Source organism: Drosophila elegans, unplaced genomic scaffold, assembly GCF_018152505.1.
Source record: "Drosophila elegans isolate 14027-0461.03 unplaced genomic scaffold, ASM1815250v1 contig_476, whole genome shotgun sequence".
In the NCBI taxonomy this organism is placed as follows: domain Eukaryota; kingdom Metazoa; phylum Arthropoda; class Insecta; order Diptera; family Drosophilidae; genus Drosophila; species Drosophila elegans.
This window is the reverse complement of record NW_024545863.1, coordinates 11,015,447-11,030,896: the sequence shown is the minus strand read 5'-3', so window position 1 is coordinate 11,030,896 and position 15,450 is coordinate 11,015,447. Positions and strand designations below refer to the sequence as shown.

The 15,450-nt window shown below is 44.4% G+C and overlaps 3 protein-coding genes across 3 annotated transcripts; 2 read left to right on the top strand and 1 right to left on the bottom strand.

The window, feature by feature from the left end:
• The first annotated feature begins 1 nt into the window (after nt 1).
• Nucleotides 2-4,080, top strand: LOC108141139 (eukaryotic translation initiation factor 3 subunit A). The gene is made up of 4 exons (XM_017264363.2): nt 2-193; nt 289-1,373; nt 1,432-3,736; nt 3,796-4,080. The coding sequence occupies exons 1-4, from the start codon at nt 145-147 to the stop codon at nt 3,843-3,845; spliced, it is 3,489 nt and encodes a 1,162-aa protein (XP_017119852.1). The 5' UTR covers nt 2-144; the 3' UTR covers nt 3,846-4,080.
• Nucleotides 4,081-5,146: 1,066 nt separating this feature from the next.
• On the top strand, nt 5,147-14,030 carry LOC108141174. Its single transcript, XM_017264401.2, has 7 exons — nt 5,147-5,492; nt 9,422-9,546; nt 9,604-9,709; nt 9,775-10,632; nt 10,698-12,574; nt 12,638-12,783; nt 12,841-14,030. Exons 2-7 carry the CDS (start codon nt 9,425-9,427, stop codon nt 13,053-13,055), a joined length of 3,324 nt encoding a protein of 1,107 aa, XP_017119890.1. The 5' UTR covers nt 5,147-5,492; nt 9,422-9,424; the 3' UTR covers nt 13,056-14,030.
• Nucleotides 7,080-8,564, bottom strand: LOC108141175. The gene has a single exon (XM_017264402.2). The coding sequence runs from the start codon at nt 8,507-8,509 to the stop codon at nt 7,343-7,345; it is 1,167 nt and encodes a 388-aa protein (XP_017119891.1). The 5' UTR covers nt 8,510-8,564; the 3' UTR covers nt 7,080-7,342.
• Nucleotides 14,031-15,450: the final 1,420 nt, after the last annotated feature.

Here is a 15,450-nt window from a genome sequence, read left to right as displayed (position 1 = left end):
GGCCATTTTGCATAAATCCCGTAGGCCACACGTAGGCGAGCTGAAGATTTAAACAATTTTCAGCACCTTCAGGTCTCAAAACCGTCCAGACCTGTTAACAAAATCAACTTAAAGTGCCGCCGCAAGTAAATCAAGCAATCGAAGATGGCTCGGTACACGCAACGTCCGGAAAACGCTCTAAAAAGGGCCAATGGTGAGTGTGCTGAAAATTTTCCATGCGGTGGCCGAAGAGAGCCGCACCGCTTATTGACCCGCTCTCTTAAACCGAAACCACTCTCTTTGCTTCAGAGTTCATCGAGGTGGGAAAGCCGCTCAGGGCGCTGGACACGCTGCAGGAAGTGTTCCGCAACAAGCGATGGAACTATGCCTACTCGGAGACGGTCATCGAGCCGCTCATGTTCAAGTACCTGTACCTGTGCGTGGAGCTCAAGAAGTCGCACATCGCCAAGGAAGGACTCTTCCAGTACCGGAACATGTTCCAGCTGGTCAATGTCAACTCCCTGGAGAATGTGATTCGCGGCTACCTAAAGATGGCCGAGGAGCACACCGAGGCGGCCCAGGCCCAGTCGTCGGCAGCTGTGGCCGTGCTGGAGCTGGATGATTTGGACAACATCGCCACTCCCGAAAGCATCCTGATGAGTGCCGTGTGCGGCGAGGACGCCCAGGACCGCTCCGACCGCACCATCCTGTTGCCGTGGGTCAAGTTTCTCTGGGAGTCCTATTGCCAGTGCCTGGAGCTGCTCCGGGTGAACACCCACTGCGAGGCTCTGTACCACGACATCGCCCGGATGGCCTTCCAGTTCTGCCTGAAATACAACCGGAAGAGCGAGTTCCGGCGCCTGTGCGATAAGTTGCGCAAGCACCTGGAGGATATCTGCAAGAGCAGTAATCAGACCACCGGCGTGTCGATCAACAAGGTGGAGACGCAGCAACTCTGCCTGGACACCAGGCTGTACCTGCTGGACTCGGCCATCCAGATGGAGCTGTGGCAGGAGGCGTACAAGGCGATCGAGGACATCCACGGGCTGATGGCCCTGTCCAAGAAGACGCCCGTGCCCAAGACCATGGCCAACTACTATCAGAAGCTGGCGATGGTGTTCAGCAAGGCGGGCAACCAGCTCTTCCACGCGGCGGCTCTACTGAAGCTGTTCCAGCTGACGCGAGAGCTGAAGAAGAATTTAACCAAGGACGATCTGCAACGCATGGCTGCCCACGTCCTCCTGGCCACCCTCTCTATTCCGCTACCCTCGGCCCATCCGGAGTTCGACAGATTTATCGAGGCGGATAAGAGCCCACTGGAGAAGGCCCAAAAGCTGGCCGTGCTCCTTGGCCTGCCCCAACCGCCCACGCGAGTGTCGCTTATTCGCGAAGTAGTAAGTAGACCCTAAGACCATAATTATAAACAGATACTAATCTATATGAATCACAAAGGTTCGCTTGAATGTACCTCAACTTGTGTCAGAGGACTTCCGCAACCTGTATAACTGGCTGGAGGTGGACTTCAACCCCCTGAACCTGTGCAAGCGCATTCAATCAATTGTGGATGTCATCGAGAACGGTCCCGAGAACACTCTGCTCACTCCCTATATTCAGTCGCTGAAGGACGTGACTATCATGCGTTTGATTCGCCAGATCTCGCAGGTCTATGAGAGCATCCAGTTCCAGCGCCTGTTGCAGTTGGCCAGTTTTTGCAACATCTTCGAGTTGGAAAAGCTGCTGGTAGAGTCGGTGCGCCACAACGACATGCAGATCCGGATCGACCACCAGAAGAACAGCATCTACTTCGGCACTGATTTGACCGAAAGCCAGCGCGAGTACCGACCCGACGGTCCGGCACTGCAGTCCATGCCCTCCGAACAGATCCGCTCTCAGCTGGTCAACATGTCCACCGTGCTGACCAGGGCCGTTTCTATCGTCTATCCCAACAGGGAGCGCGACCAGCGGGCTAAGCTCCGCACCCAGATGGTGCACCACTACCACGAGATCAAGGATCGCGAGCACCAGCGCATCCTTCAGCGGCAGAAGATCATCGAGGACCGCAAGGAGTACATCGAGAAGCAGAACAATGCGCGCGAGGAGGAGGAGGCGCGGCGTCAGGAAGAGGAATCTCGCAAGGCCAAGCTGGCCGAGCAGAAGCGACTCGAGCAGGAGCAAGAGGAACGGGAGCGCAAGCGTCACCAGAACGAGATCCAAGCCATCCGGGAGAAGAGTCTCAAGGAGAAGGTGCAGCAAATCTCGCAGACTGCCCATGGCAAGAAAATGCTCTCCAAGCTGGACGAGGAAGGCATCAAGAAGCTGGACGCCGAGCAGATTGCCAAGCGGGAGAGCGAGGAACTGCAGCGAGAGGCCAAGGAACTTCAGTCCAAGCTCAAGTCGCAAGAGAAGAAAATCGACTATTTCGAGCGCGCCAAGCGCCTGGAGGAGATACCACTCTTCGAAAAATACTTGGCCGAAAAACAGGTCAAGGACAAAGAGTTCTGGGAGGCCACCGAGAAGACGCGCATCGAGAATGCAATCGCCGAGCGAAAGGACGCCGTTAGCCAGCAGGAGCGTCTCAAACGCATGTATCCCGATCGCGATGAATTCCTCGAGGCCCTCAAGAAGGAGCGTGCTTCCCTCTATGTTGAAAAGCTTAAGAAGTTTGAGATTGCCCTGGAGGCGGAGCGCAAGAAACGTCTGGCCGATCGCGTCATTCGTCGTCGCGAGGAGCGCCGTCAGGCATTCATTCGCGAAAAGGAAGAGGAGCGTCTCCGTAAGGAGGAGGAGATTCGCTTGGCGCAGGCTGCCGAGGAGCGGGCCGCAGCCGAAGCTCGCCGTCTGGAGCGTGAGGCTGAAGACGAGAAGAGGCGTGCCCAGTACGAAAAGCAGCGCGCCAAGGAGGAGGAGGCCGAGCGCAAAATCAAGGAAGACCGTGACCGTTTGGCCCGAGAGGTGGCCACAGAGCGCGAGCGCAGCGAGAAGGAGCGCGACACCTGGCGTCCTCGTGGTGGCGATCGTCCCAGCGCACCCGCCGGCGGTGCCGGAGAGTGGCGTCGAGCTGCACCTGCGGCCGGCGATCGCAACGAGCGTGGTGGAGAGCGGATCGAGCGTGGAGGCGAACGTATCGAGCGTGGAGGAGATCGCAACGAGCGTGGAGGAGATCGCATCGAGCGTGGAGGTGATCGCATCGAGCGTGGAGGAGATCGCATCGAGCGCGGTGGAGACCGTGACCGCAAGGACAACGAGGGAGCGGACTCCTCGTGGCGTGTACGACGGGAGCCCGATTCCCAGCGTGCTGCTGCACCCAAGGAGAGTGGCGCTCCCCAATCGCGTGACGACAAGTGGCGTCGTGGGGGAGAACGCGACCGCGACTTCCGCAACGATGGACCTCGTCGGGATAGGGACGATGGAGCTCGCCGTGACGACGGACCTCGTCGTGACCGTGACGATGGTCCTCGCCGTGACGAGGGTCCGCGTCGGGAGCGGGACGATGACCGCGGTGGATTCCGTCGCAACGACGGACCACGTCGTGCCGATGAGCCTCAGCGCGAAACTGGAGGTAACTGGCGCGATGCTCCGCGTCAGGCTGATCGGGAAAACCGTCGCCCAGCTGGCGAAAGACGTGACCGTGACGTGCGTGACGTACGCGGACCTGCTCCTAAAGAAGCCGCTGGTGGCGGCGGTGGCAACTGGCGTACGGCTCCTGCACCTCGCGAGGAAAAGCCCGCACCCAAGCGTGATCAACCGCAGGACAAGGGTAAGTGGACTCAACACCGGGTCATGCAGGCATGTTAATAAAAGAGTTTTATCTTTCAGAGAACAAAGCCGGCGATGATGGCGAATGGACCAGTGTTAAGCGTCGTTAAACTGCTTACGAGCTTCGTGGTTTAAATCGTAGTTGTCCCGCATTTTCGTATATACGCAACATAATAATCTTAATAAGTTTTCATTTTATCCGACTTGTACTTTATTGAAATAGAGCCTAGTTGGCTCGATATATTACATCTATCCAATGCTTGTGCCAGATAGTTAAAAATGAGTTGGTCGTCAAACCGTTACTCATTAAAGTACTTTCGAATAAAATAACCATGTTCTAACAAATCAAGAGTATTTTTTTTCCCATGACGATGTTTATCGAATTAATATGTTTATTCAAGCAGCCTAAATATAAATCAAAAATCACAAATTTCACGAAAAGCATTTTACTGAACCAAATGGAAATATTTATGACATACAAAGATTTGAACAATTTAGCTGATTTACTATTTAATAAAATAATAATTTCTAAAGTCATCGAACATAAAATAATATATGCTCGATACATGACTTAAAACATGCAAGATTTTTAAAGATACATAATTATTCAAAAATACAGTTTCCTAACATTTCAGGAAAAAAAAATTTTTTTTGTTCAAAATAATCAAGATTTGAATCTATATTCTTTTTTTTTCTTACAATTACCAACAAAAAATGTAATTGAAAATAGTTTTTAATTTTGAATGAATGGCTGATTGAATCATATATGTAAAAGTAACAACCGATTTTTCTTTGCCAACAGGATTAATTGATATTAGGCTAACTACTTTCCAGTTTACAATAAGAAATTCACGAGGTCGGCGGGAAATTTATTAAAATTACAATACTTCAATTGAAGTAAAAAATATGTTAAGCCCGTTTTAAGCAGTCTGGCTTCTTAGCTGAGCTTTTTTTCTCATTTTTCATATTTATTAACTCAATGAAAGCTATACAAAAAACTAAATATAGTCATAAAAACGTAATTTCAGCACAAACAAAATTAGCTGACAGCTCAGATAAATTTTTTTTACGTATTAAGGGCTGTTGATCTTTAAAAAAAACGGGGCATTATTTTTATATGAGTTTATATCTATTTTTATAGTATGTGTAAAAAGCTTATAATGTTTAGGTAAAATAGCTTTTAAATGTCAATGAACATGGTTTTGATTGTAAAAATAGGTAAAAACATGTATGTTATGCATCTGACCAAAGCATGGAAACGTGAAAGAATTGCGATTGAAATTTCAATGAGCGGCTACTAATTTGAAACTACGCGCCTATATTGTAAATACTTCGAGCAACATACCAGTTAAAGTATTTTTTGGCGTTAGTACCACTGTGCTGTGGTATTATCGCCTGACGCTCCGCTGGCAACACTGCTGCGCCGCTGCCGCGAAACAACTCAGTCCACGTGAACATATTTTTGGCAATGTGTGGTTCTGGAACTAATGAGATAAAGTGGTCGAGAAGTGTATCGGAGTGATCTTCGCGAGTGATTAACGAGGCGGATAAGGACAGTCGCTGGCTGTCGGCCGAAGAAAGCCAATTTGGAAACCCGCTATTTTGTTGCTGCTGCAGACGCGGCGCCCAGCATGTGAGGTTAAAGCAGACGGACAAACGGACGGCGGCAACACATCTGAAAACAATTCGGCTAACGTGGGCCCAAATATTTAAGAGAAGGCGTGAAACAGAGCTGCCAACAATTGAGATTTCGGGAGGTAAATGTCCTACGGCGGTTGCCAGAAATTCTCATGAACGTGAACGCGAATTCGACCACGAATATCCGTCTCGCGTTGCGTCTGTGTCCACAAATTAGCTTCCTATGAAAACAGCTTTCTAAACAAATGTGACAAATTGTGAAAGGTGATAGTGGACACCGACGAAGACTAATAGTATTGAATTCGATTGTTGTTCAGCGTTAAAAGACAAAAGCACATGGCGTGGCGGCGGCATTTACTCACACTCGAGTCGCGGCTCACACACATACACGTGGTTGGGGTCAACACATGTGCGCTCTGCTTCTTCTTCTTCCTCTTCCCCCCGCCGACGGTGTGTGCGCATGTTTGTTATTGCCGCCAGCATCAGAAAGTGTTTTTCCTTAAATTGATATGTTTGTGGATCCCCAATAACCGATTCGCAACGGTGAAACATAAACCCTAAAGTTCCAAATCCAAATCAGTTTGTGAGGACTTACGCACAGTAAGGCTGCAGGTGTGGCTGTGGGTAGGCTGACGGTGTGTGTGGATGGTGGGAGGGGGAGGGGGACTGCATGTTGCTTCTCGTGCCTGCGTGCCACGCGGTGGTGCTATTTTAGCTGTTTTTCCGGCTACTTTTTAGCCATTTCTGTGTACAAAAACATTTTAAAAGTTGAACTTTTTCTACATCGTTTTGTGAACCAATTTGTTGCTTGCGTACAGGCAATTTAGCATAACAGCTAAGTTTATTTGTGTTGAACGTATCTGGTTTTTTATAAGTTTTTGGCATACAGTGGGCAAAATTAATTTAAGTACTCTTTGAACTTATATTTCATATAAAAGTTTTGTTAACTTTTTTGCTCACTATATGTATACAGAACATCAAGTTTAAGGTCTCACGTTCTTTAATTCTAATTTCTTTTCATTCAACTTCCGTTAAGCTTACGACCTCGATTTCCAACTTTTATTTTATTATATGATTATAAATATTTATTATTTTATATACATATGAATGCTGAAAACAAAAACAAAATGTGAAAACTAGCAAAAACTTTGTTTACTTATAAAACAATAATTTTTTTTAAATACGTTTTTATCTATGTAGTAACTTTCGCAGAACATTGATTTCGAAAATGAAATTTTAAACTTAAAATATTTTAGGAGCACGTTGGCGCTTTTGTTATCGATACCCCGCGTTGAGATATTTAGTTATATCGATGTGTGAAATGCGATAGAAATTTCATTTTGTTTTTAATATCAGGCACAAGATTTTAATGCTTGCCACATTGTTTTCATTGTAACATACATAGTACGCCGGCATGTGACTGGCAAAACACTGGGCGGGTTGCTTTGAATTTCTAATTTAATATTGCGAAATTAAAACTTATGTTGTCCAATTATTATTAATTAAAATAGTATTTTAATAGAAATCAAAAAGCAAAACTGATAAACTTGTCGGTAATTATCAATATTTTTGTACTTTAAAAATAATAAAGTACTACTAGAAAATATAATAAAAAATTATTTAATGTATCAATATACCCATACATGTTTAATTTCTTTTTTATGCAGTATATATTGTTATATTAAATTGCCAAAAAAAAGGGTACCTTCCTAACATTTTTGTAGACGTGTGCGCATTGTTTATTTTATTTTATACGCACTATATGTTATTTTAAGTATCTTACAAAAAAAAAATGTAATCCCAAAATATAACACATAAACTTGAATTTTCGACACAACAATCTTGAAACATGATTCAGAATAATGAAATTAAATTGGTATCCGAATATATGAGACCTACTTTTGTAAATGAAAAGTAAACCCAATAAAAATTGTAATTTTTTTAAGCTCGCTTTCATTCTGTGAACTCTTTATTTATTGTTCAGAATGTTTAAAATCGCTTGATTGTATTTTGCCCACTCTATGTTAGATTCTTTCTCCTTTTGACGCGAAGTCGGTGGTTCAGCCAGAGTTGCATGCTTGTTGCGCATTTTTTCCAGAATTTGTTCGCGGTTCCTCTCGAGCTCAGCGAGTTGCATTTGCGCCTTTTCAATTACTTCGGACGGCAGGCAAACATGTGATTGGATAACAATGTTCTTCTTGGCAAGGTCGGCCACCTGGTGGGCCAACTGATCATTGGTGCCAGTGAGCACGAAATAGCCCGTGTTGCCGAATACTTTCGGTGGCTCCAATTTCTGCTCCGCGGCAAGGCCAGATGGTTCGTTTGATGTCTCGGAAGGACCCACTTCCAAGCTCTTGAGCACGTCGCCCTTTAAATCCTTGTTGCTACTCTCCAGCGGAAGGTTTCGTTGAGTGACGACTGGTCCTCCTCCTGTTGCCTTCTCTTGTTGAGTGGCACTGTTTCGCTTTGGCAGAACTGTATGCAAATGTGACTTGAATTGCTTGCAAAATTTGGCCACCAACGAACTTGAAGCTTCTGCCTCCTTACTTGCCAACTTTGACTGCTGTGAAGAGGATTCACTGTCCCGGTCACAGCAGCTGGTACTGGTACTGGTGCTGGTGCTGGTTGGTTCTTGTTTGAAGTCCAAGCACTTACAATCACATTTCTTAACTTCTTTTACGGGGGCTTTTCTCTGACCAGGCCTTCGAATTTTTTGCAGAGCCTCACACAGCTGTACATTCTCATTTGGTTTGTCGTCAGCTTGATTCAAACACGGGGTTTTCCAAATGGCATCCTTACTATTTCTGCCAGAGGTTTTCTTGGCCATCTTTTTGACTTCTTCAGTTTCCAAGGCCTCATTGGATGAAGATGCAGCTACGGCAGTTGGAAACGGAAACAGCTGGTCAATTTTAGCCCTGATTTCTTCATCTATGTCATCTTCAACAATTCTCGGCTTCAGTGCAGACTGATTTTGATGTAATTCTTGCTCGGCCTTTTGCTTGGACTCGGCTGCTTTGCGCTGACGCCTTGTGATTACCTTTTTTGGCATTTCTCCTTTTTTTTTTATAGATTTTTGAAGACGATGTGAATATTTGATAGACTGACTTGTAAGTTTGGCTGTTTGGCTTATTGACATTTGACATTTGAATGTGAAGGATAATGCACAGATGACTTTGTTTTTAATTTTAGTCTTGGAACACTAAAACTTATTTATTTATTTATATATACAATACTAACTTATACTTTAAACTAGGAGCTAACAAAAATAGTGGTTAGAGCTATAGCTGCTAGAGGCCTTCAGCTCTGAGGGTGGTTTAGTATTTTATACAATCATTATACCCTTGCAGAGGGTATTATAATTTCAGTCAGAAGTTTGCAACGCAGTGAAGGAGACGTCTCCGACCCTATAAAGTATATATATTCTTGATCAGCATCACTAGTAAAGTCGATCTAGTCATGTCCGTCTGTCCGTCCGTTTATATGCAAACTAGTCTCTCAGTTTTAAAGCTATCTGCATGAAACTTTCCCAAAAGTTGTCTTTCTATTGCAGGTAGTATATAAGTCGGAACGAGCCGGATCGGACAACTATAGCATATAGCTCCCATAGGAACAATCGGAAAAATAAATAAAAAAAAATTATAACTTTACTGTTTTTTTAATTTTTTGTTTAGTTCTTCGAGATATAGTAATGGTTAAACATTTCCCATAGGAACAATCGGAAAAATAAATGAAAAAAATTATAACTTTTCTGTTTTTTAATTTTTTGTTTAGTTTAATTATTTCAGATTTATGGTTTAAATTTTTATCAAAATCGGACGTCTCTATCATATAGCTCCCATAGAAATAATAAAAATATATAAAATAACTATCTAATAATTGAGCTGCAAATCATCATAGTTTCAATGTATTTCAGCATATACTCAAGTAAATCATAATTTAAATGTTTTCAAAAGTATTTAATTCATGCAATAGCTGCAAGGCTATTGCCGAAGTTTGCTTCCTTTCTTGTTTTTTATTTATTTATTTTTTTTTTTTTATTAATTTTCAGTTAATGCGGCATTTTAGCTGTAACGCAATGGATTCTCGAATGCTAAACGTTTTCCAAGAAGATCCCTTCGACGGAAACTACGCTAAATACGAATCAGAGCCGAATTTCTGGACATCTAATGATGAGTAAGTGTCTGTCGTTGTACCGGAAATCACCAGAAACTCATGCAATATCTCTTTTAGTCTACAACTAACAGACACACTAAACGGCATTCTGCCCATTGCGCCCACTGACGAGTCACTGCTTAGCCACAGTCGGGAGGAGGATTTGCAAAACAGAAAGAACCTGGTAGGTTTTGGCTTTGGAGACGTTCGAGTGGTCAAAGGTTCTATCGGTATTGATTCTTTGAATAGCTGATCTACAGTGACTTCGTGGAGCAGGAGCTGGTTGACCAGGATGTGACCGGTGTGCTCAACGCCGAGGTCTACCATGCAATTACTGACAGCGAGGTCGAGGTGGCCTACGAACAGCAGCGCCAGATAAGCGCGATTGTGGAGTATGACAGAGATGACATTGGCATCGACGGCCTTTCAGAGGAGGAGCATGAGCATGGGCATGGGGATGAGGATGACATGCACAGCCAGTGCAGTGACTCAACATTTCGCACTCGTACAGACAGCTCCTCCATTGGTGACTATGAGTCGCATTCCAGCGACTACGAAGACGAATACGATACTGTCGACGATGAGCAGGTCCAACTCTTGCCCGGCCTCCATGACAATATCGCTGCATTGCAGAGCTCCAGTGAGCGCAAGAGTCGGACGCTGAGTACCAACACCATAGCCTCAGAAGTGGACGCACTCGGACTAAACATCGACGTAAATGACTTTGACTTGGCTGACTTTATAACCAAAGATGATTTTGCCGAGAATCTAAACGCCTGTCGCATCAAAGAAACACAGCATGTCTATCAGCCAACCAAACCCTCTGCTGAGGCATCGGATGCCGCAGTACTTGCTCCACCCGTGGCCACATGTGTGCCCAAACCCAAGACTCCTTTCTCCAAGGCGCGTGACTCTGATTATGACTCGGACTCGATCATCGACGTTGAAACTGTCGATGTGGTCGACGTGGATGAGACTGCATGGGCAGTCAGTCTGCAGACCGAAGGAGCTCCAACCACCGAGGATATGCGCTATGTAGACAACGTAAAGGCTGACCCTTCCTGGTGTCCGAAGTCAACAAAGAAGACTCTTCCCATTGCTAAGGAGGTGAGTACCATGGTTTCGTACATAATACAAATTTCTTTTACAAAGTCCTATCATTTCCCACTCAGCTTAAGCCGGAGCAGCTGGAAACTCATCAACCCGCCCCGGTGGCAACAATAAACAAGTCGAAGCCTGCAAACATTTGCCTGGTGCCCAATAAGAAGCAGTGCGACTTTCTAAAACGCAAAGTGGGAGCCACCACGGTGTCTAAGCCAACCAAGATGGCTAGCAAAAAGGTTCACGATGGGAACAAGTTGATGAGCAACAAACAGTCGCCGGCAACAAACCATAACCCATGCACAGGTCTCGGATTGGTTGGCAAAAACCTTTCGCTTCTGAAGCACGAGAGGGAAGCCGCCGCATCTGTGTGTGCGGCAGAAGATCAATCGCCAGCTAAATCTTTTGCGACAGCACTGTCTCCAGCTCCATCGCCGGCTCCGGCGCAAGTTCCGGCTCCAAAACGAAAGCTAAATCTGGAGGAGTACAAACAGAGGCGATGTGGCGGCATCGTTGGCGTCGCAAAAGCCAAGCCAACTCCGCCCAAGCAGGCGAAACTAGATGTGGCCGGCAAAATGACCACTCCGCCGGCTCTAAAGCCCACGCCATCGCCACAAAAAGCGGCCATAGCCAATATTGTGAACAGCCTGAAGTGCCCCAGCCAGGAAGCAGCCACTGTGCCCATGGATCCGATTACCGTGGCCAAGAATAAGGTTCTGCGAATGCTGGAAATGAAACGTGCCCAACAGCTGAAGATCATCGATTCTCGGGTATCGGCCAAGGTGCCGCGCGTAACAAAATTGCCGCCACTCAAGGACATTGTCAAGGATACCTACTGCATGGAAATTGAGGAGCCGGTTGCTCCAGTTGCTGCCCCACCCAGCAACAAACTGCATCCGGACTATGAGGAGATTATAATTGTGTCAGTGGGTTGCAACTCAGACATAACCATACCGCCGAATCAATTGAGTAAAGCCTCCCCTCGCTCGCTTCTCAAGTCATCGGTTTTGCTGTACAACATTTCGAACGGCCAAGATGCCAACAAGAACATAGGCAATTCCCTAATAGCGAGCATACAAAACGAGGTCGTCCGGCAAACAAGTAGCACCACACTCGCGACGATGCCGTCCGATGGCTCGGCCAAGTCCTCCAAAGACAAGAGCGTTCAGCATGGTGAGGATATGGTCATCATGCACTTGCCCAAGGATCGGGAGCGCAAAACTCTCGTCAGCATGGCCACGCAAACTGATCTGCAACCCGAATTTCCGCTTCTGACGCTGCCACCCGCACGTCAGTCGCGTGAGCGAACGCGACGGAATTACCGCAAGCGAAGAAACCACCATGGCTCGGGCTCAAATGTGCCAAGTGGCTCATCGAGTGGCTCATCGTCGGACTGCAGCAGTTCGGCCTCGTACAGATCACGGTCGCGATGCGACTCGATTGAGCAATTGCGCAGCTTGGATGCGGCAGCAGCCACATGTGGGAATGGTGGCTACTCTTCACGCAGCACGCACCGCCATCGCAGCTCCGTGAGCTCCTCATCGTACTCAGAGGCGGGCAAGTATGAGCGCCGACAACGTCGCACCAGCTACAACAAGCGGCGTTCCAAAAACCAGCAGCGGGGCAGTGTATCCTCGTCGTGCTCCGGCTCCGAGAATAGCGATCGCGAACGCAGCCGTAGTCCGCACCGTAATTTGCGGCGGTCCCGATCGCGTTCGCGCTCCAAGTCCGACACGCGCTTCCCCAACAACAACAACAACAACAACTGCCCTAATAACAACAATCGACGGGGGTTCATGGATCGTAACGTGTCGCAGCCGGCAGTGGAGGAGCGCCGAATCGTCTACGTCGGACGGATTGAGCAGGAGACCACCAAGGAATTGTTACGTCGCAAATTTTTGCCTTATGGAAGTATAAAACAGATAACCATACACTACAAAGAAAATGGGTAAGGAGCAAAAAGATTCGGTAGAAACATTCAAATTACAGTGCGTCATATTTCATGTTTCAGAATGAAATACGGATTTGTAACATTCGAAAGAGCGCAGGACGCTTTCACGGCCATCGACACAAGTCCCAGGGACGCTCAGATCAACATGTATGATATAAGCTTTGGCGGAAGACGTGCCTTCTGTCGTGCCTCATACGCTGACTTGGGTAGGTTATAAAGGATTTAAACCTGATTTCAGCTACTAACAGCTATCTCCATTCCAGACAATGCTGGCATCAACAATTACCACTCGTATGTGTTTCCCAAGGAGGTGGCAGCACCGAAAGTACAGGAGGACTCCTTCGAAGCCTTGCTGCTCAAGGTGAAGGCAAAGTTGGGTGCTGGCAAGCCAGCAGCAGCAGCAGGATGTGCACCTGTTCAGGAGGCACAATCAGCAGCAGCAGCAGCTTCAGCACCGCAGGACAACAGTCAGATGTGACATTTTGGCAGAAACCTGCTTAGTTTCGTATTTTTAATTTTTCTGAGAATTTGAAGTTTGTTACAAGCAACCTTCTATCCTACTATCCTTGCATAATTGTAGACCAATCCCCGAAGTTTCTAGCTGTATAACTGAGAAGCCTGATTATAATTCATAATTTATCGTAAAATAGTTGACAGAGCTATGCATTGCAAGCAATAAAACTATTGCAATATACATTAGAATAATTCTAAAGACCGAAAGAATGAAAACTAAAAAACATAAACAAGAAATTGAAACGAAAATGGAATTGTGATAACCGCGTAATGCATACAAAGTCATTTATTGCATGTAAGTTAGCAGAAGATCCATAGAAATAGTTAAATCCAATCATAAAAGCTTTCGTACAATCTATCTAACCACCAAACCAATGGAACTGAAAACACAACCAGCCACCACTACAACAACTTAACTAACAAATCCAAAACAATGAAAAAAATCAAATATGTATAGAAATTATGTATTTTGAGAGAGCAAGAAACGCGCATGCAGCATGCGTCGGCCACGAATTAAACTGTTGATAACTAAACTTTGATATTAGTTTGTAAAGAGTATATTTTTTACGTATTTTTAATTTACTCTGTAATTTTTGAATAGCAACCACACATCAACCACAAAAGCTCTACTTAAGCTATTATGAAATCGGCAACATAAAGCATAAAGCCTAAGAGTTATTAGTTTATTTTGTAACGCTTTTCAAATTTTATTTAGGTCATTCAAACAACGGAAAGTTCAAGCACTGACTCTGATAGTAGCCTTTGTTGTTTATGTATTTACTGCATACTAAATAAGTTTAAACAATGTTAATATTTTTTGAATATGAATTGCCGAAGAACATTAAAAAACAACTAATTTGTAAACTAGAACCCAAACAATTTAGTTTTTAGTAGCCGCCAAAATTGTTCTTTAATAAATTTTGTACTATTTCCCACTTGATAATTTAATAAATTCTTGCTAGTTTCAGAAAAAAATTTATGCAAATCGTTATTTAATATATCGAGCATAAAGTAATTAGATCTGCTGATCGGGTTTAAGATCATTGGATTCATAAGCTCATGGTTCGTTCATGGGCTGGAGTAGCTGAAATGATGGCACGGCAGTCTGATCAGTGTAAATAGTTTTAAGTTTTCATGGGTGTTAAATTTCGTTTCTTTGATATTAAAAAAGTTAAAGGGTGTATTGTGTTCGTTGATAAGTATGTAAAGTATATATATTCTTGCTCAGGATCAATAGCCGAGTCGAAAGCCATGTCCGTCTGTATGAACGTCGAGATCTCGGAAACTAAAAATTAGAGATTTGGCATGCATTTTCTAGTGTTTGCTAAGCAGCGCAAGTTTGTTTCAAAACAGTTTAAAAATGTTCAGATTCTGTCCAATGTATGTACTTTATTTTACACAGGAGCGTGCGTGTGTTTTTCACAAGCAAAATGGAAGTCTGTTTTAATGAAACGAGTGCAAACTCTTAATATATCTTTGCTCAATAACCAGTGGACTTGTGGTCCAAAAGCAAGTCGGTTTTAAATAAGCCATAAGTGCCTGGCCATCGAAGCAAGCAAACTGACATTCCGTCACTTTCATCTTATTTATCTCACTGATGTAAAAAATGAACAAACCGAATAACAATTTTCGGACCAGAACAGATTAACGACTCAGGCGACATTTTGGTGCTTGGAGAAAAATATGAAAAGAAAAACTCATTTCCCGTCGTTAAATTAAATGTGGTTGTTCTGGGGCTGCGATTTGGCATTTGCTAAGCCCAAAACAGGATATTGTTTTTGGGATGCCTCCCACCAAAAGGAAATTAGCATTTTAAGCGAATTTACTCAGCGGTTAAAAGTAGGTCCTGGCGAGTCCAGTCTTTTGATGTTTGCTCATGCAGGCAAATCGCTGTCCGCTTGGCACCACTTGATTCTGGCAGGTTAATTAAACCCATTGAGCAATTAAGGAATTTCTGGATTACTAACACCCTCAGCATTCAATAAATTGCTGACTTCTAAAAATAATTTTTTTTTAATTGAGAAATATATATGTTTAAAAGAAAGCCTTATAAAATTACCATTTCTTTAAAGTTTGCAGCTTTTACCTACACTGTTACAAAAACGCAGGAAGTCCAAGTATTTAAATTCGTTTTGATTAATTTGATCTTTTTAGTTACTTGTTTTATTATTATTTTTTACTATTTTCAAAATTAAGTTTAAAATCAAAAATTTATGAACATTTTCTTTAAGAAATTAAAAATTGATGTCATAGTTTTAATAGTTAATTTGTTAATGTCAGCTTTTGACCGCTAGTTTTGAAGATTACATAGTAAAGTAATGGTATTAATTGGTCGTTAGAATGCGAAGTTTGCTTTAAAT